Source organism: Equus caballus, chromosome 29 (genome assembly GCF_041296265.1).
Source record: "Equus caballus isolate H_3958 breed thoroughbred chromosome 29, TB-T2T, whole genome shotgun sequence".
NCBI lineage: Eukaryota > Metazoa > Chordata > Mammalia > Perissodactyla > Equidae > Equus > Equus caballus.
In genome coordinates, this window is record NC_091712.1 from 22,282,932 (window position 1) to 22,308,594 (window position 25,663).

General features: G+C 35.7%; 1 protein-coding gene across 50 annotated transcripts in view; it reads left to right on the forward strand.

Annotated features, from left to right (window-relative positions):
* ANKRD26 (ankyrin repeat domain containing 26) overlaps positions 1-25,663 on the forward strand; it is an 87,912-nt gene that overhangs the window by 41,789 nt on the left and 20,460 nt on the right. For 20 of the 50 annotated variants that reach the window (XM_023632155.2, XM_023632167.2, XM_023632160.2 and 17 more), the window contains 11 exons: positions 1,217-1,374; positions 7,910-8,080; positions 10,108-10,141; positions 10,428-10,569; positions 14,070-14,283; positions 16,065-16,248; positions 16,793-16,930; positions 18,554-19,510; positions 21,134-21,286; positions 24,184-24,254; positions 24,597-24,690. In XM_023632155.2, coding sequence (XP_023487923.2) covers positions 1,217-1,374; positions 7,910-8,080; positions 10,108-10,141; positions 10,428-10,569; positions 14,070-14,283; positions 16,065-16,248; positions 16,793-16,930; positions 18,554-19,510; positions 21,134-21,286; positions 24,184-24,254; positions 24,597-24,690 — 2,316 coding nt within the window. The remainder of the gene's footprint in view (positions 1-1,216; positions 1,375-7,909; positions 8,081-10,107; positions 10,142-10,427; positions 10,570-14,069; positions 14,284-16,064; positions 16,249-16,792; positions 16,931-18,553; positions 19,511-21,133; positions 21,287-24,183; positions 24,255-24,596; positions 24,691-25,663) is intronic. The other 30 variants (XM_023632156.2, XM_023632168.2, XM_070254795.1 and 27 more) reach the window with 3 other exon arrangements.

Sequence of the window (25,663 nt, forward strand, 5' to 3'; positions counted from 1 at the left end):
CTTATCTGCTTTACTCAAACCCTTGGAATTAGAATTCCAAATGACCACTTTGAGATATTTTTAATAATAAATATATACACTCCCACATATTTTTTATCAGCAGTCTCAGATTTTTCAGTTGAGTCAGACCTTTATATTATGTTGCTTAATAAAATATGTTACGTTTTGATGTGTATGATATTATCATATAGGTGCATAAACCCTCAGCAAAAAATTCGGTATTTAACTCTGAAGGAGAAACTTGAGTTCTGAGGTATATTGAGGTTTTTTTCCCCCCAATAATAGATTTTTTAACTTGTTTGTTTGCATTTTGTATAAGAGGTACATTGAGTTTTAAAGATAGATAAAAATCTAGAGATATTAAAGAAAAAGTAGATGAAGCTGACCCCCAACTAAGGCATTTAATTACTGTACCAAGTCACACTTTTAATTTATCTGATTAATTTGATGAATTTATCTGGTAATTTATCTGAGCATTATAGAATTATATCATCTCTTTTGCTCTGATAAAGTGGTAGGTAATGGCACTTTAGGAGCTTTGGACAAGTCATTTATTCTTTCTTGGTTTTACTCCCATTATTGGTAAAGAATGGGGCTAAAGTAGTCAATTGCTTCTATACCCTCCAGCTGTAAGATTTTATGTTTAGTGAATGTGAAACTTCAGAACATTCCTCATTTTCTAGAATTCTACACTAACAATTCATCAGTTTCACTCTGCTCCTTGTCTGGTAGTGAGTTTTGAGTCATTTATTTTAGTGAACACCATCACTTTTTGGATATCCCCAGGATCCAAATGAAAAAGAATTGTAAGAGGCAGTGGAGGAAGGACTAGCTCAGTGCAGAGAGAGGAAGGCTTCCTGTTTGTCACTGAAGCACCACAATGTCACATCTTCCAAATCTGGTGGTTTAATGCAAAATCCAGATTAAGGTAAAGAGAAGAAGGCAAATTTTGTGTCTATGTAGTCTTCTTTCTCTCTGTCTGCCAGTCAGATGGGGTGAAAGTGTTAGGTAGCGAAGAGCGGTTGTGAATAAGAGCACAAAATTAAGACAGCACTTTGAAATTTTGGAAAATTCTGCTTCATTTCCTCAAACAGAAATGAAGCAGAATGTACAAAAATGTCAATGACCTGTAATGATAAAATTAATGAAAACAAAAAAGGTCTTTTTAATGAATAAAGTAATAACAATTATCCTTAGTATCCAACTTTTATTAAAGGTTGAAGAAGAAAAGAAGAAGCACAAAAGCAGTGAAATGGAAATATCAGAAAACATAGATGCTGCTGCTGCTGCTGCTGAGAATGGATTAATTCAACAAACGAGTGGAAGAGCTGATAAGCAGCGCTTTCCTGTTATGGAGAATGAGGACTCTGTCAGGTAAGCCTTCAGCAAGATTACAAAGTAGGTAATGCTATTTTTCAATAAAGCAGATCTTAATTTGAGCTAATATTCGTGATTAATACATTTTATGTTTTTACTAGGGATATTCACCCTTGCTTGGCAATCAGGAAAATGCATCTTAACAATGAGATATTTTGTGCAGTCATGATAAATATTTTATTAAAAAAATAACCAATGTTGGCAAATGGGAGGAAAAAGGCATTCTCCTACCCTATTGGTAAATGAAATTGATAAATCTTGTTTGAAGGGTTATTTAGCAGCATGTTTCAAAATTTTAAATGTGTCATCCCTTTATCCCAACAGCTTCACTTCCAGGACTAGATCCTACAGGAAACCATGACTTATATAAACACACACAGACACTCCCAACACATTTACACATACCCATACACATTCTAAGTATGTTTATTATATACTATTATATATATAAATATGACATATGTTAAGGGTATGTAAAACCCATAAATATGTCAAGGATATTCATGTAACTATGTTCCATATATACATATATGTTAAGGATGTTTATTATACATTGTCATATCAAAAGGTTGGAGATGGTCTAAATACCCATCAACAAGGAAATTAAGTCATACTCATAAAATAATGTAGCATGCAACCATTTAAAAAAATGAAGTTAATCTACAGTGTACTGATTGTTTTAAAATTAAAGTATATTTGAAGCATTTGTTTTGATGTATCTTAAGCAAATTTTGTTAGAGTACTTCTAATGTCTGCTAAGTGGTAAAACAAAGTTTCATGCTACACTGACATTCCACCTTGTTACCAACAAAATTGCGTTACTAGATTTTTGTGTTTTGTTCCCAATGTATGAGTGCTCAGATATTGGACCCTCAAATTAATCTGGATATTGCCGTGGGATTTCACGTGGCAATTTGTTCCCTAGCCTATATAAACATTTCAGTATATTGAGTACAACCTGTTAAAATAAAACACATCAACAGATCCATCTACCAAATCAGGGGTTGGCAGACCTTTTCTGTAAAAGGCCAGCTAGTAAGTATTTTAGGCTTTGAAAACCCTAAGGTCTCTTTAACTGTAGTCTGAAATCTCTCCTAGACAATAGGTAAATGAATGGGTGTGACTGTGTTCCAATAAACCTTTGCTTACAAAAACAGGTGATGGGCTGGCTTTGGCCTGTGGGTGGCAGCTTGCTGGCCCCTGCGCTGTAAACCAAGGTGCTGCTGATGCAGTGCATCTTCTTTCCATGGGGCCCTGCCTGCCTGCCGTGACCCTTCCTTTCTAAAGAGACTGTGGAAGCGTGCCCCACACCAGATGGCTCAACAGTGATTTCCCATTATACAATTTACAGAAATTCAGTGTATAAACAAGAATCTTTTCTCTGCTTTATTTCTGTGTCAGAATTTTAATACGACTACTTTGCATATTTGAGTAGTATAAAATGTTCTAGAGTTAGATGACTTTCATCAAGCAAGAAATACTGCCTTGAAACTGTTAGTCTTCCTGTAGTCTTTATAAGCGTGAGGAAAATGGTGCTCAGGTTATACAGTATCATTATATATCAAGAAAATTTTCAAGGGGTCTTTTAGTTGTAGAATTTTGTGAATTTATTATTTAATGCTTTGGTCTGGCATTTTTTAAACCATTTAGTGTGACACATGTATGAAATTTTTAAAACTTTAAAGTATTACAAAAATGCTACATATCATAATGTAAGATTTGAAAACTCCTGCTAAACAAGAAGAAAATTAGATCATCCACGGTCATGCCACTAAGCTAAGAGGTCCTTAAAAAGACTGTCTTTACTCCCTGATTCTCATTTCCCTTCCATTCAGTCTTGAGCTTTATCTAGCATTTTTCACTCCCACCACTCCTCCAAAATTGTTTTTTCAAGGTTCCCACTGATTTCCACTTTAATAAATCTAGTTATAATTTCTTAGACTTCATTTGACTTAACCCGTCAGAAATATTTGATAGAAATGGAAATTCTCTCCTGCAAGGTCCTTTCTTCATTCGGCCTTCAGGATATAACTCTCTCACCTGGTTTCTCCCCACCTTTCTAATCCGTCCATCTCAGTCTGTTTTGCTTGTTTCTCCTCATCCCCACATTTGACACCTTGAAGTGTCACAGAATTCAATCTCTGATCATCTTTCTCATGATTTTTACTACCCTGTATATGCTAATGATTCCCCAATTTGTATCTCCAGCCCAGATCTCTCTCCTTAATTCCAGACCTATATATCAAACGGCCTACTTGATATGTCATTTGGAACTCTGTTGGGTAACCTTAACATGTCCAAAATTGAGCTCCTGCTATTCTTTCTCATGCCTGCCCCTCGTGTAGTCTTTCCTGTTTGAGTTAATGACAACTCTTCCAGTTGCTCTGCCAAAAAAATTTGATGTCATCCTTGACTGCTGTCTTCCTCTTTCTCTTATACCTCATATCTAATCTGTCAGCAAATCTTGTCAGGCTACCTTCAAAATATATTCAGAAGCCAGTCACACCTTCCATGCCCAAACCACTATCATCTGCCATCTAGAATAGTGTAATAGTCAGCTAATTGATCTTTTCTTTCTTTTTTTTCATTAACTCCATCAATTCTAAACACAAGGGAACTATTAAAACATGTCAGATTATGTCATTCCTCTGCTCAAAACCTTCTAATTGCCTCCCATTTCACTCAGAGAACATGGCAGAGTTCTTCCTAATACCTGCAAGGCCTTACATAATCTGTTCATCTCAGATCTCTGTCTCTGTCTCTGACTTGAGGTTCTATTTTCTATCCCCTTCCCTCTGTTCCAGCCACACTGAATTTCTCACTATTCCTGAAACACTCCAGGCATACCTCTGCACTTGCTTCTGATTCTGTCTGGAATGCTTTTCCCCCAGATATCCTCAGGGCCTGCTCCTAACATTCCTGGGTTACTTAAAACCCACTTTCTCATCAAGATCTTCCTTGGCCATCCTGACTGATATTTCAACCAACCTTCCCTCTACAACACATCAAAATTTCATTTCTCTGCCATGGTGCAAATTTTGCCTATCTGATTTGGTGTTACTGTGTGTTTACTTCACTCTCATGAGTAGGGTATTTGTGTGTTCACTGCTGCATCCTCAGTGCCTAGAAAAGGGCCTACCTAGCACACAGTACTACTCAGTGAACGGAGTTTAACCTGTGTATGGTTCTAAACATTGTCATGGTTCTCCCTTAAACAAAAAAGTAGTCTTGGTGTGGGCCCATTCTAACAATTTTACCTGTCAACTATCTGCATTTTTTTCATTCTTTCTGGCTCTTTCTAATAAGCTATCTTCTCTCTATGAAAGTTTTTCCATTTAGGGAGGAAAGTCCAATATTGTAGTTAACTCGCTCTTTATTCTTTGAGTGGTATTTATGATCATTTTAATTATGGTAAAATGGATCAAAGGAATAGCAAACTTCCTTGCTATTTTATTAAGAAAAATAAAATATAATGGTGTTAAATTATTATAGGACTTTAAAAAATTCTTGCCAAAGGAAAATGAGCTTTGAATATCTGAAGTAAAAAGATGAAGTTGGGATTTACTGCTCTCTATAGTAAGACAGCGCTCTGCTGGTCAGGCACAGACTTTTCTAACAAGCAGAGCAGCTCGCTGTTCTTCTTTGAGTTTTGGGAAGAGTGGAGTTTAAGGACTGGTGGACTTTCAGAGGCCAAGTGGTTTGATGGCATCTGAAGCAGCGTGGCTCTTGGGTGAGACTGCTCTTGATTGGTGGGCACTCCAAGCCGTGTTTCGTGGAGTGAGTTTGTCTCTGATTGGCTTTCTTTCAGAAGGAAGGAGCTGATGTTGACTGGCTGGTGAGTGAGGCCAGTGGTCATTGATTGATCGAACACATTTACAGCTGGTTCTGGTAGCGTCTTGTTACCATGGCCACATGTTAGTCTTTTCCTAAGTTTGAGGCCACTTGAACAAGATATTTTCTGGTTAAAAGTTGCCATCCAGGGGCTAGCCCCCATGGCGGAGTGGTTAGGTTTGCACACTGTGCTTCCAGGGCCCAGAGTTTCCCTGGTTTGGATCTTGGGCCTGGGCCTAGCACTGCTCATCAGGCCATGCTGAGGCGGCATCCCACACAGCAGAACTAGGAGGACCTACAACTAGGATATACAGCTATGTACTGGGGGGCTTTGGGGAGAAGAAAAAACAAACGAAGATTGGCAACAGATGTTAGTTTGGGGCCAATCTTTAAAAAAAAAAAAGTTGCTTTCTATTAACTATGTTCAAAATGAAAACCATGTCATATTCTATAATTACAGACTTATAATCAGACTTCGGTTTGCCTGGGAAGCTCTCTTTCCCTTTCTCTTCTGAAGTTTAACTTTGCTGCATGAATATTCTTGGTTGGCCATTTTTCCTTTCAGCACTTTGAATATGTCATCCTCCTCTCTCCTGGCCTGCAAGGTCTCTGCTAGAAATCCACTGATAGACTTATGGAGGTTCTGTTATGAGTTACAAGCCTCTTTTTTTTCTCTTGCTGCTTTTTAGATTCTCTCTTTGTCTTTGATTTTTGACAATTTTATTATAATGCGTGTTGGAGTGGCTCTCTTTCAGTTGAGTTTGTTTGGTGACCTACGAGCTTCAGGAACTTGGATATCCAAAGCCTTCCACTGGTTTGGCAAGTTCTCAGCCGTTATGTCTCTAAATAAGCCTCCTGCCTCTTTCTCTCTCTCTTCTTCTGCAACTGTGATAATTTGCAAATTGTTTCCTTTGATGGTATCCAGTAATTCGCATAGGCTTTCTTCCCTCTTCTTCATTTTTTTTTCTTTGTTCTCCTCTGATTGGATAATTTCAAAGTTCTTATTTTTTAATTTGCAGATTCTTTCTTCTGCTTGATCTATTTTGCTGTCAGTATTCTCTATTGCATTTTTATGTGTGTGTGAAGAAGACTGGCCCTGAGCTAACTTCTCTTGCCAATTTTTCTCTTTTTGCTTGAGGGAGATTGTCACTGAGCTAGCATCTATGCCAATCTTTCTCTATTTTATGTGGGATGCCACCGTAGCATGGCTTGACAAGTGGTGCTAGGTCCATACCTGGGATCGGAACCCCAACCCGGGCTGCTGAAGCGGGTTATGCGAACTTAACCTCTAGGCCACCAGGCCGGCCCCCTCTATTGCATTCTTTATTTCATTCATTGTATTCTTTAGCTCCAGAATTTCTGTTTGGTTCTGTTTTATTGTTTGTATCTCTTTGTAAACTTCTCATTTGTTTGTGTATTGTTTTCCTGGTTTTGTTGAATAGTCTTTCTGTGTTTTCTTGTAGCTCATTGAGTTTCCTTAAAACTGCTGTTTTGAATTCTGTGTTGGGTAAATTGCAAATTTCCACATCTTTGGGATTGGTTACTGGAAGAGTATTGTGGTCCTTCGGTAGTGTCGTTTCCTTGATTTTTCATGTTCCTTGAGGTTTTGCATTGCCGTCTTTGCATTTGAAGTAGCAGTTACCTCTTTCAGTCTTTAATAACTGCCCTCTCCAATGCATCCAGACTTGTATTTTTTTGCTCCAGTGGAGTGCTGGATGGAACTTCTCTGCTGGAACCCTGGGTTTCCACAAAGACTCTCTCATCTGACAATGATTATCCAAGACTGCTTTCCAGGGGCTCCTGGATGATGCTGAGAGTGGCTGGAACCAATTCGTGGGCCATATAGGGTCCACAGTTGGGACCTGGGTCTATACAATTGTTACCTGATGCGTGGTTGGGTGAGATACCTCCCAGGTCACTTGGCCTATGGTGCTAGATCCCACAGCCCCCACACAGGCACCTTTGTCCATGGATGAATGCCAGATTAGTGGTGGTGATTGGGGGGCACGATGAGGTACATCTTATTCAGCATGATGCTGACGTCACTCTGACATATGGATATTTTAAAAGTAAAATCCCCCCCAAGATATTTCCCTGATTTCTTCTTTCATGTTCTGTGTGCTTCATGCTATTTTAAAAATCATTTCAATTAAGCATTATTATATTTAAAAGCAAGACCAAAACTATAGCACAAATCTAATGATTTACTCCCACGTTTGAGTCCTTGCTTTTAGACAGTAAACTTGATTTTTAGTGTAGCATTCAGGGTTCTTCAGAATTTCTTTCCTGACTCATCTCTCACTACTTGCTTCCATGTATTTTATACTTTTCCTTTCAAGGTCCTAGGAAACACCTAGATGCCGTACATGTACCTAATCTTTGTGCTCACGTTCTAATCTCTGAGAAGAATGATTTTTTTCCCATTTCTTTTCCTGGCGACCTCGTGTGTTTTATCTCTTTTGTAAAGCTTTCCTTGTGCTCACTTACAATTTTTCACATGTCAACTATTAATATCTGTATCATAATTGTACATCCAACTTTGAAGCAGGAATGTGTATTTCCTTCCCTATGTACTTCATGATTGTTTTCTGAATTAATGAATAAATTAAGATGATGAGAATTAGAATTTATGAAAATTGTTTTTTATTGTTTATCAGTAGAATTATTAGAAAACATTGGCTTTTTTATGGATTTTTTCAAGTAGTGCTCCTGGCTTGCATATGAAGGAAGTAAAGAAAACTAAGGATGAAAAATGGACACCAAAAGAATCTGTGATTACCCCAATGTTTGAGAAGGCCGACTCGCTACCTGGAGGTCTACTACAAGTGAATGATGACAGCAGTTTAAGTGAAACAGATCAGGATGATGGGAGGTAAAATCTATAAACTCTTTATTTCTAGCAGAAAGCATATTACCACTGATTACTTTTTCTGGAAACAAAATAGCTTAGTGCAGTGTACAGGCCAAGGTAAGAGAATTCTCAACTACATCTAACAAACACTGCTGAAAGGTTAAGATGAGGACAAGCGACTTTGACAAGGAGCAGTTTCAATAAACAGTTGCCCTTGAAGCCAGACTATAGTGAATAAGTGTAAACAACTCCTTAGAGAATATTTACTGTGAAAGACAATAGGGGACAGGTGATAAGAAGAATGTGGAGTTCAATCAAGTTTTCTTTCTTTCTTTCTTTCTTTCTTTCTTTCTTTCTTTCTTTCTGTGAAGATGGGAGCTTTTAGAGTATGTTTGTATGCCGTTGGAAATGATCCAGTGGAGAATGACATGTTTATTAATTTAATTTTGTCTGCATTTCCAATATTAGAAAGCTTATTGATTGTATTACATTATCTTTGAAAGATGATAGTAAACTAATTGTCCATAGTACTTCTATTCACGTATAGCTTTACGGTAAGAACTTGTCCGTTCAGAATTCGTTCTGACGTGGAATATTCTCATATACAGGCACACCCCGTTTTATTGGGCTTCACTTTATTGTGCTTCACAAACATTGCATTTTTCACAAGACCCTCCACCAGCAAAAAGATTATGATTCTCTGAAGGCTCAGATGATAGCATATTTTAGCAATAAAGTATTTTTTAATTAAGGTATAGTCATTGTTTTTTTAGATACAATGCTATTGTACACTTACTAGACTACGGTATAATGTAAACATAGCTTTCATATGCACTAGGAAACCAAAAAATTTGTGTGACTTGCTTTATTGTGATGTTCGCTTTATTGCGGTGGTCTGGAACCAAACCTGCAATATCTTCGAGGTATGCCTGTAATTGAATATGCACATGATTACTTAAAAGTTATACTATTATACATAGATTTTTAAAAATTATATAGTCATAAATAATGTAAACACTTAGGCTACATTGAATAGAATTTAATCATTCCTTGATGTTTCTAGGTATTATAATGCCTTTGACAGTATCATCATGAATAGCTGGGTTTTGTAAGGTACTCTAAAGTATCAGGTTTATGAACTTAATAGTTGTTACGTTCTGGGGAAAAGGGGAAGATTTCGAAATGTTTGTGTACAGTAGAAAAGTAAACTGTTAATCTATCACAGATGATTACTTTTGGATTATATAGTTCTAAATTACAAAAGCTGTGCTTCCTGTACCAACAGTGTTATGGATACATATTGTGTGCTCAGTAAGCATGTTTTGAATGCTTGAGTAAGCAGTTAAATGGATGAATGAATGCCTGTTGATGAATTTCTTTAGAAAAAACAAATCTTTAGTTTATTGTAAGTAGGTTTCCAATATTGCCTAGGTGTAAAGTCTTTTTATTTCAAAAATATGTGTAAGATTCAGAAATTATGATTTATAATTATAGCTAAAAATGGAGTAATAATATAGATTCATTTGCTATTATATACTTAGAAACACCAAAAAATAAATATTACTTTCCCAGCATATTGTGAAACACATGTTTTGAAGCCGGATTTCCTGAGTTTGAATTGTGGGTCTCCTATTGACCAGCTGTATGAGGGCTGGGCAAGTTACCTAGCCTTTCAGGATTATTAAAAAAGGATTTCGTTCATATAGGGACTTAGATAATACTTTCCAAATAGGTTTTAGTGCCAGTAAAAGCTTGCTTTTATTGAAAGTGACAACCAAAGACCCTGGTATATTTTTTTTCCTATCAAATAATACAAGTAACATTATATTTTTGCTTTGACTGTCAGCTTAATCTAAATTTAATACTTTGTTAATATTATTAGTGTATTTTCTTTGTCCCTTAATGTTACTCTTTCTATTTATTATGTAATCCCACTATGGAAAGTTAGTTACAATTGCGGAGATTTTATATTTATAAAAACAGGTTTAGATATTGTTTGTATTTTAAGTATTTAATATTTGCCTGAGAAGAATTGTTTGTTTTCTTAGGCCTGCGAAGAAAACATCTAATGAAAAGAACAAGGTATTGTAACAAATAAATTATCAAAAATATTATTCTGTAGTAAAAAAATACATTATAAAAGGTATAGTGGAAAAAATAGAAAATCTTCCTTTGTTGTAATACATTTACTTTGAAAAGGTAATTTGGAGACATGAATTATTGATAAAAGGTATCTTTTTGATAAAAATCAGTTGTTTTAAGAAGAATCTGTATTTGCTTTTATAAAAAGATATTTATCACCTCTGTACACTTAGTATATTTTATAAATATTTTTGGGACATTTTGAAATAGTATTATTTATTTGTAGGTCAAAAAGCAAATTAATTCTCTGGATGACCTTGCTGACTTAACTCAGTCATCTGAAACAGCCTCAGAGGATTGTGAGTTGCCGTACTCCAATTATATGAATTCCATGTTGCTGATTGAACAACTTGGCGTGGATTGTAAAGGTAGGACCATTGTATGAAAATAAAGCCTTTTTATGTCCAGTAGTCTCCCCTTTATCTGTGAGGGATACATTTCAAGACCCCCATTAGATGCCTGAAACCACGGATAGTACCCCTAGATATACTATGATTTTTCCTACACATACATACCTATGGTAAAATTTGCTTTATAAATTACGCACAGTCAGAGATGAACAGCAATAACTGCACATGTATCAAGTGTATGATTTGATAGTTTTGACATATGTATACACATATGACACCATCACCACAGTTCAGAAGGTTAACATGTCCATCATCCCTAAAAGTCTCCTCATGCCCCTTTATATTCCCTTATTGAAAACTGCCAAATTGTTTTCTAAGTCATTGTGCCCATTTTCCGTTCCCATCAGCAACAGATGAGAGTTTCAGTTCTTCCGTATTTTCACACTTAGTATTGTCAGCTTCTTAAATCTTAGACCGTTGTGATGAGTGTGTAGTATATATGTCATTATGGTTTCAATATGCGTTTCCCTAATAATGAACATCTTTTCACATGCTTATTTGCCATCTGTTTATCTTCTTTGAACTAACTGTTTAAATCTTTTGCCTTTTAAAACGTTAGGTTGTTTGTGTTCTTATTTGTTGAGTTTTGAGAATTCTTTATATATTCTAGATACAATTCCTTTTTCAGCTATATTTTTTTGCAAAAATTTTTTTCCTAGTCTGTTGCTTGTCTTTTCATTCTCTTAACAGTGTCTTTTGAAGAGCGGAAGTTTTCCCTTTTGATGAAGTTTAATTTATCTATTTGTTCTTCTATGGATTTTGCTTTTGGTGTTCATATCTAAGAAATCGTTGCCTAGCACAAGGTCACAAAGATTTTCTTCTCTGCTTTTTTTTTTAGTTTGTTAATATAGTGAATAACATTACTTGATTTTTGAACGTTAAACTAACCCTGCTTTCCTGGGATAAACACCATTTGGTCATGACAAATTATCCTTTTAATGTATTGGTGGAATTGATTTGCTAATATTTTATTTAGAATTTTTACCTCCATGCTCATGATGTAGTTTTCGTTCTTGTAATATCTTTGTCTGGTTTTAGTTTCAGGGTAATGCCAGCCTTATAGAATGAGTTGGGATGTATTTCTCCTCTTCACTTTTTTTGGGAGAGTTTGTATAGAACTGGTGTTATTTCTTTCTAAAATGTTTGGTAGAATTCACTAGTGTAGCCATTTGGGCCTGGAATTTTCTTTATGGGAAGGTCTTTAACCAGAACGTTAGTTTCTGTTATAGATATAGGGCTACTTAGCTTCTCTGTTCTTTCTTGAGTGAGCTTTGGTAATTTCTGTCTTTCAGGGAATTTACCCACTTCATCTGAGTTGTCAAATTTATTTACATAAAATTCCTAATGGTACTCTGTTACTCTTTTAATGTCTGTAGAATGTGTAGTAATGTCGCATTCCTCATGTCTGATATTGTTAATCTTTGCCTTCTCTCTTTTTTTCCTTATCAGGCTGGCTAGAGATTTATCACTTTTATTGATCTCCTGAAAGCATTTGGTTTCATTGACTTTTCTCTATTTTCCTTTTTTTGTGTCATTGATTTTGCTTTTGATGTTTATTACTTTCTTTTTCTGCTTACTTTGGTTTAATATACTCTTCTTTTTCTAGTTTCTTAAGGTGAAAACCTTTCTTCTTTTCTAATGCAGACATTCAGGGCTATAAATGTCCATGTCAGCACTACTGTAGCAGCATTCCACAAATTCTGATATCTTTGTTTTCATTTTCATTCTGTTCAAAATACTTTTTAATTTCTCTTTTCCCTTCCTCTTTGACCCAGGATTTATTTAGATTTGTGTTATTTAGTTTCCAAATATTTGAGTATTTTCCAGAGATATTTTTATTCTTGATTTCCAATTTGGTTGCTTTGAGGTCAGGGAACATACTTTGTATGACTTAACTCTTTTTTTGGCTTATTGGCTATGTCTTCTGTTTTGCTATTTTAGTGATTACTTTAGTGTTTATGACTTTAAGTTCTCACAGTTCACCTTCAAGTAATGCTCTACCACATCATATGTAGTATAAGAAAATTGCAGTAGTTTACTTTCATTTCTTCTCTTTTAACCAGATCCTTCCTGGATCTATGGGATTATAGTTTCATTAAGTTTAGAAGTTTTGGGCCACTTTTTCTTCAAATATTTTTTTCTGTCCCTTTCCCCCAGCTTTTTGGGGAATTGTATATTAGCCATTTGAAGTTTTCTCACAGTTCATGGATGTCAAACTTACTAACCTTTTATTTTGTAATAACTAATATGTGTTTATTCCCCTCCAGTGTATTTTTCATCATTGACATCATAATCTGCATCTCTGTAAGTGCTATTTGGTTTTTAAAAATAGCTTCCATGCCTCTACATAGCTCTTTGAGCTTTGTTTGGGGATACAGTTAAGTTACTTATAAACAGTTTGATCCTTTCCGATGTTGCTGTTATGATGTGTTAGGTTCATCCAGAGCAGCGCTCAGCCTGTACCTGATTATTCCCCACTACTGAAGCACGAGGTTTCTGACTATTCAAGTCATTGGCGTGTGAATTATGAGTTTTTCCAGCCTGGCTAATGTGAATAGACACTATTCCTGGTGCCGTGTGAGCACCAGGCACTGTTTCATGCCTTTTCAGATGGATTGTTCCCCTGGTCCCGGGGGTTTCCTCACCTGTATGCACTGTGCACTACTCTGCTGAACACCCAGGGGCCCCTCTGCACATCTCCAGGGTTCTTCCTCTGTTCCGCTATCTACTCTCCAGTGTTCTGACCTGTGATCTCTACCTGCCTTGGTTTCACCAGACTCTCAGCTTCATCACCTCCACTCAGGGAGTCTGGTGGGCTCTACCTCAGTTCCTTCTCCCTGTATTGTGGCCTGGACATTCTCTCAAGGCAGTGAGGTGGGCATTTGTTAGGCTAACTTCAGTTGTTTTGGGGGATCACTGTCCTTCATTGCCTGAAGTCCTTTGTCTTGAAAATCATTTTTATGTATTTTGTCTGTTTGGCTTTTGCTTGTTTCGGGTAGGAAGGTAAATCACTACCTGTTACTCCGTGTTGGCTAGAAGCAGATTGCAGTAGACTTCGGCACGTGCTGTAGACCGTCTAGAGTGCCTTTCTTCCTCCTTTGATTCATTGCTTCCTGCTCATCCTTCATTTCTCAGTGTAGCCCTCTCTTCCTCAGGGAGGTCTTCCCTGGGCCCAGTCTAGATCAACTTCTGTTATGTGATCATAGAACTCTGTTTTCTTATAATAGCTATCACATTTTATAATTGACATGTTATTTGTCTTTCTCCTCTTTAAGCTAAACAAGAGGCAGGGATCTTGTCTATTTGATCTGCAGAGCTTAGTGTAATGTCTTCCATGTTGCAGGTGCTCAATATACATTTGTTCGACATATGAATGAGGGAATGTGAAACTGCACAGTCCTTTATGCACAAAAAAATACCCATATTTTATTTCTATTTTTTTTTTCTCCCTGATGCAGATTCTGTTAGCCTATTGAAAATCCAGAATGCAGTTCTTTCATATGAAAGATTAATAGAACTTAAAAAAAATCACTGTGAATTACTTACAGGAAAAATTAAAAAAATGGAAAATAAGGTTAGTGGACTACAAAAGGAGCTATCAGAAACGAAAGAAATGAAGTCACAGTTAGAGCATCAAAAAGTGGAGTGGGAACGAGAAGTCTGCAGTTTGAGGTATTGAACATCTTCATTTTAAAGAAATATTTGAACTATTTACTTTTATACTACAGTAAATGTAGAAGTTTTGTAATTGCTAACTGACCTTCTGGGATTTTACAGGGGAAAAAATGTCTTTAGTATAGTGGAGTATGAAATTCTTAGAAATGATATAGGAAGTTCTTAACAGTGATACTTTAAGACCAAATGGGAGTCCACTATATGGAAACCTCATTATTTATTTAGGAAATTAATTTTCAGTTGTTTTTCATTTTTCTGTATTACAATTAATGCTGCAAGGAATGTCTTTTTTTCTTTTTTTCAAAGCCAATCTTCTTTTTTTCTTCTTCTTCTTCTTCTCCCTAAAATCCTCCAGTACATAGTTGTAGATTCTAGTCGTGAGTGCCTCTGGCTGTGCTATGTGGGATGCCGCCTCAACATGGCCTGATGAGTGTGCCATGTCCTCTCCCAGGATCCGAACTGGCAAAACCCTGGGCCGCCGAAGTGGAGCTCGTGAACTTAACTACTAGGCTGGCCCCAGGAATATAAATCTTTTATATAAATCTATTTCTACGTTTCTTACTATTTACTTTTTGATTTTATTTTTTTTTACTTTTTCTTCCCAAAGCCCCCCGGTACATAGTTGTATATTCTTCGTTGTGGGTCCTTCTAGTTGTGGCATGTGGGACACTGCCTCAGTGTGGTTTGATGAGCAGTGCCATGTCCTCGCCCAGGATTCGAACCAATGAAACACTGGGCCGCCTGCAGCAGAGCGTGCGAACTTAACCACTCGGCCATGGGGCCAGCCCCTTTACGATTTACTTTTAATAAATTCTTCAATATAGTATTATTTGGTTAAAGCATAAGAACTTTTAAATAGGTCTTTGATCCATATTTCTTACATCAGTCTCAAGAAAGTTTATAATAATTTTCATTCCCACCAGAGTATGAAATGAGCGTTTTTCTCAAGACTAAAAAATTACAAAATGTATGCAGTTTTATTCTTCACATATGCATGGAATAAAAAGTAAGATGGAAGGTGATTACCAATTAGTTTATTCAAAATCTCTCTCATACGTAGATAAAATTAATTCAGAGGTCTGTGCTGAAAGCACATATTACTCTTAATTGTTTACTTAATATGGAGCCTGTCTTGTTCCAAAAGGGATTTTAAAATGATTTATAAAGTAGATAATAATCTACAAGATAAGTTGAAAGTGTTGCAAGAGAAGAAACATAGAAAGTGAGGGGCCCCAGATAGCAGCCTCCCTTGCCTGGTCCTGGGTGACAGGAGCCTGCAGATGGGTGTTGTCTAGACATCTGCTGTTGTGTCTTACACTGTAAGTCACTTTTAGTCAGTATTACTTCACTGTGATATTTTGTGAACTTGGAATTTTCATTCTAGTGAATTTATGAACTTGTTTATAAACAATGAGTTCTCTTTTCAATTAGTAACTAATCTGTCGTAATAGAGTGCTAATTATGACTGTGGAAAAAAGTAATTTTCAACTCTAACTTTACTGAATAATTTCAAAATTCCTTTCCTACAATATTTACCAGAGTGACTGTTGACTAAAACTAAGCAGCAGAATGTTTTTTCATTGCCACCTTTCAAGTATATATATCTTTTGAAAGAGATTTAAGTAAGAAATTGAAAACATGAGGTTTAGAAAGGAAAAAATTTGAGAAGTTAGAAATTTCATTAGGATAATAAACCAACATATGTAGAACCCGATCATAAAATGAATTTTTCTTTTTCCAAACAAAATGAATTTTAAGATAAGCATATTTAACTGCAGATTTACCTTAAAACAAGAAGAAGAGAAGAGAAGAACTGCTGATAAGTTATATGAAAAAATTAGGGAGCAATTAAGAAGAAAAGAAGAGCAATATAGTCAAGAAGTTGAAATGAAACAACAGCTTGAACTCACTCTTAGAACACTAGACATGGAATTGAGGACTGTGAGAAATAATCTGAATCAGGTAAGTTAATCTAGGTAAGAAATGCATATTTCTAACATTGTTTCATTAATATTACTTGTAATAGCTCTGGTTTCATGTATATATGGGTTTAAAACAAACCAAAAATGTTATCGCATCCTAAATATGAGCTGTGACATTTATAGCTAACATTATTAACTTATTGCAATTCTTGGCACCTAAGAGATGCTCTGTATGTGTTTTCTGTATGAAGGAATGGAAGGTAAATTGAGCCTAATCATTAACATAAATGTTAATTTTAGTTTTTTTATGTTAAATTACAGGCTAAATTGCCTTAAGACTGTGATGAAACTAGTAAATGTTTGTAAAGAAATTTTATTTCACGATACTATGTCTACCTGTAATTTTGCTCTGTGACGAATTTAGCTATCATTTAAATTAAAATTTGAGTTATTCATGAGGGATAAAGTCCTTTCGTATTAAAAGAGCTACTTCCTTTTAACATTTTTTTTTTTGAGTTTCTACTCTTAACCTTTGATTCTTTTTAGTAGTAGGAAACCAAAAGCCTAATGAAATGTGTCTCTAGGTTGTGGAAGAGCGAAATGACACTCAGAGGCAACTTTCTCGAGAACAGAATGCCAGAATATTACAAGATGGAATTCTGACCAACCACCTTTGCAAACAAAAGGAGATAGAAATGGCTCATAAGAAATTGAACACTGAGGTATTTTCTTTAGTCATTTTCACATATGTGTATTTATCCTTTTTTGTGTGTATATATTTAAAAAACCAACGCTATACATCATGGAAAGTATAGAGGATTTCTAAAGCATATATACAGTCGTGCATCACTTAATGATGGGGCTATGTTCTGAGAAATGCGTTGTTAGGCAATTTCATTGTTGTGCAAACATCATAGAGTGTACGTACACAAACCTAGATGCTATAGCCTGCTACACACCTAGGCTATATGGTACTAATCTTCTGGAACCACCATTGTATAAGCAGTACCTTGTTGACCAAATGTTGTTATGTGGTGCATGACTGTATATATAATTTTGGGGGGGGGGGGTGGCATTTTTTGTCCATTGGAAAAAGTAATATTCTTAATTCAAATCCGTTTGTCTGTAATAGTCAAGTAGTGATATTTCCAATGGCCTCATCCAAAGGAGAGGCTTTTAATATTTTTCATAGGAATTAATGAGCTTTCCATAATCTCAAAACTATTGGTATTAACAACTGTTGCTATTAACAGATGTTCCAGTTTTGGACAGTGATTTCACCGCCTTGATATATTAATAGAGAGGTTTATCACTTCCACTGATGGTAAAGAGAAACAGTGTAGCCAGTTTAGAGACCATGTTTTGGATGTTATTCTTCTATTTTTGAGAAAAGTAACAATTTGCTCCAAGTTGTATCCTATTTCAGGACAAGGAGCTTTTGAAAACAATAATATGCTAAATTAGTGATAATTTATGGATGAATATTTTATTCCTAGTGAAATAGTTCAGTGTATTTTCCCCCTATTTTGCAGTTATTGCTATTTTAAACATTATGAAGAGGAAATAAAAGTTATTGCAGCAGCAAATAGTCTCATGATTTTCTGAGAAGAACTCTATAAGTTTGACTTTATTTACTGTTACTGTTTTGAAATATAAGGCTTCTTTTGTATGTAACTGTTTCCAGTAGAGAAGTAGCTGTGGTTTGGCACAAGAGCACTAGTAGTAGAGTCAGAAGCCCTGGGGAAATCAGCTTGCTCGTATTCCAGAACTGTGACAACTCAACAAGTTCGGTGATGGATATAGAGATGCTTAGTATAACACCTAGATGTATGACTTGTCAGTAGATGGAATTTTTATGATTGACTATAAAAATGTTAGAAAAGTAGATTATCTGTGGAATATTCTCAAGGAAAAGGACTTTAGGAGATTTCATCTGTCCAAATGTATGCAGAGCTGAGGCTCCTACTCTGGGGCAGGTGGATAGGTTAGATGTCAGACTGCAAACTCAAGTTTTAATGTAGTCAGATTTAGCAGTCTTTTATTTATGCCTCTGAGTTGTTGTAGTTCAGAGAAAGGCCTTTCCCATTCTGAGATTCTTAAAAATTCTCTCATGGTTTGTTTTTTACTTTCGTGGACTCATTGTCTTCAATTAAATTTTTGAACTTTGGGGAATTTATGCTTGTATAATGTTTGAGGTTTGGATCCAACTTTATCTTTTTCCAGTTGGATATCCACTTCTGGCAACCTTTTTATTGTATAAACTTATAGATTCTTTAATTTCAGAGGAAATCATGATTTGTCATTTTATTGAACACTAAGCTACAGGTCTCCTTTGTTTTACTTAGGTTTCTGATAGTCATGACAAAGAAAAAGATCTGTCACATAAAAACCACATGTTGCAGGATGAAATTGCCATTCTAAGACTGGAAATAGACACAATAAAAAATCAGAACAAGGAAAAGGAAAAGAAATATTTTGAGGACATTGAAAGAGTAAAAGAAAAGAATGATGATCTTCAAAAAACAATAAAACTGAATGAGGAAACATTAGCGAAAACAATATTTCAATATAATGGACAGCTTAATGTTCTAACAGCTGAGAATACAGTGCTAAACTCTAAACTGGAGAATGAAAGACAAAACAAAGAAAGACTGGAAACAGAAGTTGAATCATACCGTTCAAGACTGGCTACTGCTGTCCACGATCATGATCAAAGTCAGACATCAAAAAGAGACCTAGAGATTGCTTTCCAGAGAGCAAGAGATGAGTGGTTTCGCTTACAGGACAAAATGAATTTTGATATATCTAACCTGAAAGATAGTAATGAGATTCTTTCTCAACAACTTTCTAAAGCTGAAAGTAAAGTCAATAACCTAGAAATTGAGCTCCATCAAACAAGAGATGTTCTCAGAGAGAAAACTTTGGTTTTAGAAGGTGTACAAAGAGACCTCAGCCAAACACAGTGTCAAAAGAAGGAAATTGAACAAATGTATCAGAGTGAACAAGGTAGAGTGAATAAATACATCGGGAAGCAGGAATCCTTAGAGGAGAGATTGGCTCAACTACAGAGTGAAAATATGTTGCTTCGACAGCAACTGGATGATGCTCACAACAAAGCTGATAGTAAAGAAAAGACAGTGATTAATATCCAAGACCGGTTTCAGGATATTGTAACAAAACTTCAAGCCAAAAGTGAAAAACAAGGTCTTATGCTGGAAGAAAGAAATAAGGAGTTAATGGATGAATGTAATCATTTAAAAGAAAGAATGTATCAGTATGAAAATGAGAAAGCAGAAAGAGAAGTAAGTATCCAGAAAGATCAATATTTTTCAAGGTTTCTGAAAGAAAATTCAAAGTAATATTTGATTATAGCTAAATGTGGAATCTAGTTGAATCTAAAAATATGTAGACTATAAATGAGCTTAAAAGCATACCTTGTATCCAGCAAACAAAAATTAGACTAGAGACTTACTTTACTTTGAGTAAAGACATTGTGTCACCTATGAAATTTTAAGAGGTTAAATTATGAATTGTTAATAGGTACAGACTGATATTAATAATTTAGTCTCATACTGCTAAAACAATAATTTTAATCTTTATGTCACCACATTTTAATACCATGATGAAGCAGATGAATGAAATGCTCATAACTAAAATGAGTATTTCGAAATTGATTCCATTAAGTGGATTACCTTGACAGTTAATTCCAGATTTCCCAGGTGAATTGAAGTGTAGGTGCTGTAGCTCAGTAGCTTTTTATACATTTTTAGTTGGTAGAATTTTATTATTTTTTGAGGAAGATTAGCCCTGAGCTAACATCTGCCACCAATCCTCCTCTTTTTGCTGAGGAAGACTGGCCCTGAGCTAACATCTGTGCCCATCTTCCTCTACTTTATATGTGGGATGCCTACCACAGCATGGCTTGCCAAGCAGTGCCATGTCCACACCTGGGATCCAAACCAGCAAGCCCCTGGCCATCAAAGCAGAATGTGCAAACTTAACCGCTGTGCCACTGGGCTGGCCCCCAGTAGAATTTTATTTTTACTGATGTCAATTTGAATTAAATTTGGAAATATTTCAGTCTCAAATCAAATATCCTATGGCCTCTGTACTCTTTAAAGGCATCTGCTTTTAATTAAATCATAATTTGGGACAAATGTGGTGAGTTTTAGCAAAACTATATTTGATTTAATCTTCCCACTGCTGGTTATAATTCACTTTGAACGTTTTCACAAATACTTGGCTCCTAATTGTCATTTCACGGCTCAGTTACTATCATTTGGACCTCAGTTTGTCCAACACAAAGAGAGTTGCAGCTCTCCATCGTTTATTAATTTGGCATTGGATCTCCGTTTCCAGACTGGCGAGGGGCGGCAGGATTCACGTGTGGCGGGAGTGGGGTTGAGTGGGGAGAGAGTTGTAGGCACTGAGGTCAGGGAGGGAGGGGGAGGCCAGGTTACCTAGAGCCTCGAAGCCCATTGGAATGACTTCCTTTTTATTCTGAGATGGGAATCCTGGGAAGAGTTTGCGCAGAGGATGGAGTATGTGAGGAACTCTGAAGTTCATGTAGGCCTCTGATAAAGAAGAGGGAAACTGTTCCACAGTGTAGAATTGACCACCCCTAGTCCCACTACATCCTCATGTCTTTTTGAGATTTTCAGTAGGTAGCAAATCTTTGCGAATGCCCCCGGGGAATGGATAGTGGGGCTGAATCCATTGCCTGAGTAACAATGCTTATGAGGCAGGAGGATAACACCTTTTGTGTCTTTGACCGATTTCAGTTAACAGGAAGTGTACATATGAGGAAAAGAAGGTGAGTTGACATATGTGATACTTTTCAGAGTATATATGTTAGTGTTATATGGTATTAACATAATTTCCTAATAAGATGATTTATAAAATCAGTAACAGGAATGTCTTCTTAGGTAGTTGTGAGACAACTTCAACAAGAACTGGCTGACACCCTGAAAAAGCAGTCTATGTCGGAGGCTTCTCTGGAGGTTACGTCACGATATCGTATTAGTTTAGAAGATGAGACACAGGATTTAAAAAAGAAATTAGGTCAAATAAGAAGTCAAGTATGTATGAAATTTAACATGTCAGCAATTCACCTAGAGCTGGTTAAATAACATAAAGTGTTTTAGGGTACTAATTTTCGTGGGCAGCTTTCTTTTGTATTTTCATTATAATTAATTTATTATAATTTTATTATCTTTATAATGCACTTGTTTCTTAAACTCTGACTTTCATTCTTCCATTTGTATTATACATTTTTTATTACAATATTTAACCTTAGGAAAATGTGAGAATTATGCATCATTCTTCATAGAAGTTGAGAGACTTTTTTTTCCTACTAAACAGTATTTTTTTACTGTTATCTCTATCATCGTGATGAGGCAAGCCAGATAAAATCAGATGTTTAATGAAATGTTCCAGAAAATTGCCTTATTTTTCATCTTCACTTTTGTGAATGAATATGAATCTGTGTGTATTTATTTCATGGATTTCAGATAACTTGTGCAGAAAGGTCATTAACAAGCCAGTTGAAGTTAGGCTTTTCCTTCATTTTCTTTTCATTTTAGATATATTGTAAAAGCATGAAAATATTCAAGTCATGTATAGTATGTACACTCAAAATAGAGAATTAAGAAAATTATCTAGATCCTGCCATTGGATTTTTTTCTAAAACTTTGAGATATAATTCGTATATAATTCACCCATTTAAAATGTACAATTCAATATCTGTTAGTATATTCGGAGAGTTGTACAACTGTTACTGCAGTTAATTTTAGAACATTTTCATCACTCCAAAAAGAAACCCCACATCCCTTAGCTGTCACCCTCAGTTCCCCATCTCTTCCAGCCCCACGCAACTACTCTCTGTCTTTATAGATCTACCTCTGCTGGATATTTCATATCAGTGGAATCACACGCTATGTGGTCCTTTGTGACTAGCTTCTTTCACTTAACATAACATTTTCAAAGTTTGTGTTATATGATGAATCAGTACTTCCATTTCTTTTTGTTGTCAAACAATACTCCATTGTGTGGCTAAACTTATTATCCATTCGTTAGATGTTGGCCCTTTGGGTTGTTTCTACTTTTTGGCTATTATTAATGCTGCTGTGAACATTTGTTTACAAGTTATTGTGTGGATATAGGTTTTATTTCCCTGACACTGGATTTTATCCTCTGAGTTAATTGGGCTCATTTCACCGTCTCTCAGCCTTTGCTTGTGCTGTCCTTTCTGTCTTTGCAGTTTCTATTCTTCTTGTCTAATTGTACAATGTTCAGACCTGGCTCACAGTCTTTGATTCTCTGTGAAGCCTTCTCTGACTGTTCTAACTCTCGCTGACCTTACTCTTTTCAGCACTTGTCCTCTAGTCTGTGCAGAACAATTTAGCCCTTAATTTTACATTGTTTTATTTTGTTCATGAGAGAGAATCTTGTCTTTCTAAGTATAAATTTCTCTAAGGGGAAATAAGATTTGATATGCGTGGCACTTGTCCTTGTATAAATTGAAAATATTTTAGCTTATAGTTGTTAGGATAAAATTAAGTATTTCATACCATACCAATAATTTCTTCTTAGAAACATTGATATAAAATAAAGCTTTTATTCTAAATGAATTTTAAGCAATTTAATATAAAATTGAAAGTACTTAATCTAGTAGAGGAGAATTGTTCAATCATTTTTTTTCCCCTCGCTATGAAAAAAAGTCTAGATTTGCCTTCCTTCATGATGCAGCCAGACCTGGGATTTACACGCTTATAGCACTTTGCCAGCTGTAAAGCTCTGGGGACAGCTTCTCTGATACACCAGACCACATAGCCTTGATCTGCTCGTCAGCCTACTTGCTGAGGCAGCCCAGCATAAACAGTCGGTGGGGGTGAATTGACTCGGGAACTTTGATTTAGCAATAGAATCCGTTCTTTCCACGTCAGTGGCTGTGCCCTGACTCTGACGGTCATGTCGTTGTGTCCTACCAATCCAGGAGGTGCTATCTGCCCTGGAGCCCCTCATCACTGCCCACTGGGTGACACAGAGAGGAAGTTAGTTATAAGTTATTATAAGCGGAAAAGGTACTGTTGGCCAGTGGAATTGGTGAAAGTTTTTGGAAGTCCTGAGGGTATGTTGTGGGCCTCATGCTCCCCATTTGCTGCCACTTTCAGTGATGGGAAGAATGATTTCATGTATCTTCAATAGAAGACCACTTCCATTGGCCTGCCATCTGCAAAAATGTCAAGTTTTATTAGAACATAAAATGCAGCAAGAATAATAATGCTAATTGCGAACACTTAGAGCTGACTATGTGCTACGTACTCTTCTAAGTACATAGATTCCCTAATTTAATCTTCCCAACATCCCAGTGAGGTAGATATTATTATTATCTCCATTTTACAGATGAAGAAACTGAGACAGAAAATGTAAGTAATTTGCTGAAGTTCACACAGCTAACAACTGGTGGAGCTGGGACTCAGACCCAGGCATCCTGGCTCCTATATAAATACTCCCCTCAAACTATTCCAGGAAACACCTGGTTGTCACTGAAAGCAGCGTGTTAACTTTTACAGTACAGGACTAGCCATGCCCATTCACATATGTGAATATTTAAAATTATAGTTGATGTGCTTGGAATACATATATAACTGTTTATCATAAGGTAATTTCTTCTTTCCTCATTTGACCAACATATAAATTTGTATATTTATCTGATAAAATATAATTTAAAATCATGAATAATGTGTTTTAGTACTAGAGGAGAGGTCGGTAAGCTTTTCTGTAAAGGGCCAGAGAGTACATATTTTAGGCTTTGTGGCCATAAGGTCTCTCCTGTATGGCACAAAAGCAGCCATAAATAACATGCAGATGAAAGGGGGTTGCTGGATTCCAATAAAACTTTATACACACAGGTGATGGCAGATTTGTACTAGATTATCAGTAGTTTTTTTCTTTATTTTTTTCTTTATTTTAGTTGCAAGAAGCACAGGATCGACATATAGAGGCTGTAAGATGCGCTGAGAAGACACAAGATCACGTGCAAAAGTACAACTGAAAGCAGCACAGAAAATAACTTGAGTATTTCTAGAGCAGATAAGCAGTGTTGTATGAGAGTTATACCTGTTAGGATAATAAATGCATCAGTGTTAAGCTGGATAAAAATTTCAGCTTCAAACTACTTTGAAATGCATACTGTTTGCACATTATCTCTAAATTTTGCACATTATCCACAAACACAACTAGAACAATGGCACAATTGCCAAATCATCTACTTTCCAAATCTTTAAGAATTTATGTAATTGTATCTTCATAATGTTTGTTCAGAAATTATGTGGTATTTTTTAAAATCTATGTGTGAGAATAATTATATAAAAATATACGTTTTAGGCTTGAAATTGAAAATGCCAAGTTAAAAGTTACAGTCAAAAAGCAAATGGGCAAAATTGAACAGCTTCAGAAAAACCTGTTAGGTACAAGTACGGTAAGTCGATCTCTTAATTTCTATCATACTGAAAAGGAATTTTTATTTCACTGGTAGTAATATATAAGAATATTTTGGACAATATGAAAAATATCATTGATAAAAATATTTATTGCATTTATATTGATACTTCTTGCTACTAGTAGTATAATTCCTCTTTATAGAGGAAGTTGACTGAATTCATAAAATTAGTGATTTTTCAGTAAGATTTTAATTGAAAATATTGTGATAGTCTAAATGCAGTATTCTGTATATACCACATTTTGTTTATCCATTCATCTGTAGGTGAATATTTGGGTTTTTCCACCTTTTGGCCATTGTTAATAATGCTGGTATGAACATTGGTGTACAAATAACTGAGTCCTGGCTGCGATTTTTTAATATGTTTAAAAATTCCCAGAAATTTTGAAATTCTGGAACTCTGAATTTCTCTCATAATCTAACCCCTTCAGTGAGATTTTGAGAATGAATTACTTTTAATGTTGTAATTTGTTCTCTTCATCAAGAATGAATACTAGGTCATTATGCAAGCATTTTTCTGAAAGGAATGTATTTTTCTCTTTGTTGGACTTTAAAAAAGAAGAGATACCAATGAAAAAATAGAAATGGCTACTCAATTAGGGCCTTGCATAGTAACATAGTACTTCTGGCATTGCAAGCTCAGAAACTAGTTTTTTCCCACTCACTTCAGTTAATCAAAGATTTACTTGGATTGGACAAAGATTGGATTGGAGAAAATCCAGTCTCAGAAAAGATTGACATATAATGCAGGATTCCAATTTTTTGAAATATAGTGAAAATTATATAGCTATTTCTCAAGCAGAACAGTATTCTCCTGCCATTCCTACTCTCCTTTGCAGGAGAGGCTGCCTGTGATTTAAGATTGGAAGATTGCATGGTGGACCCTAAGTTGGAACGATGAGGTAGCTGCACCTACCTCAGTTTCTCTCAGTTACAATAGCTAGATTCTTGA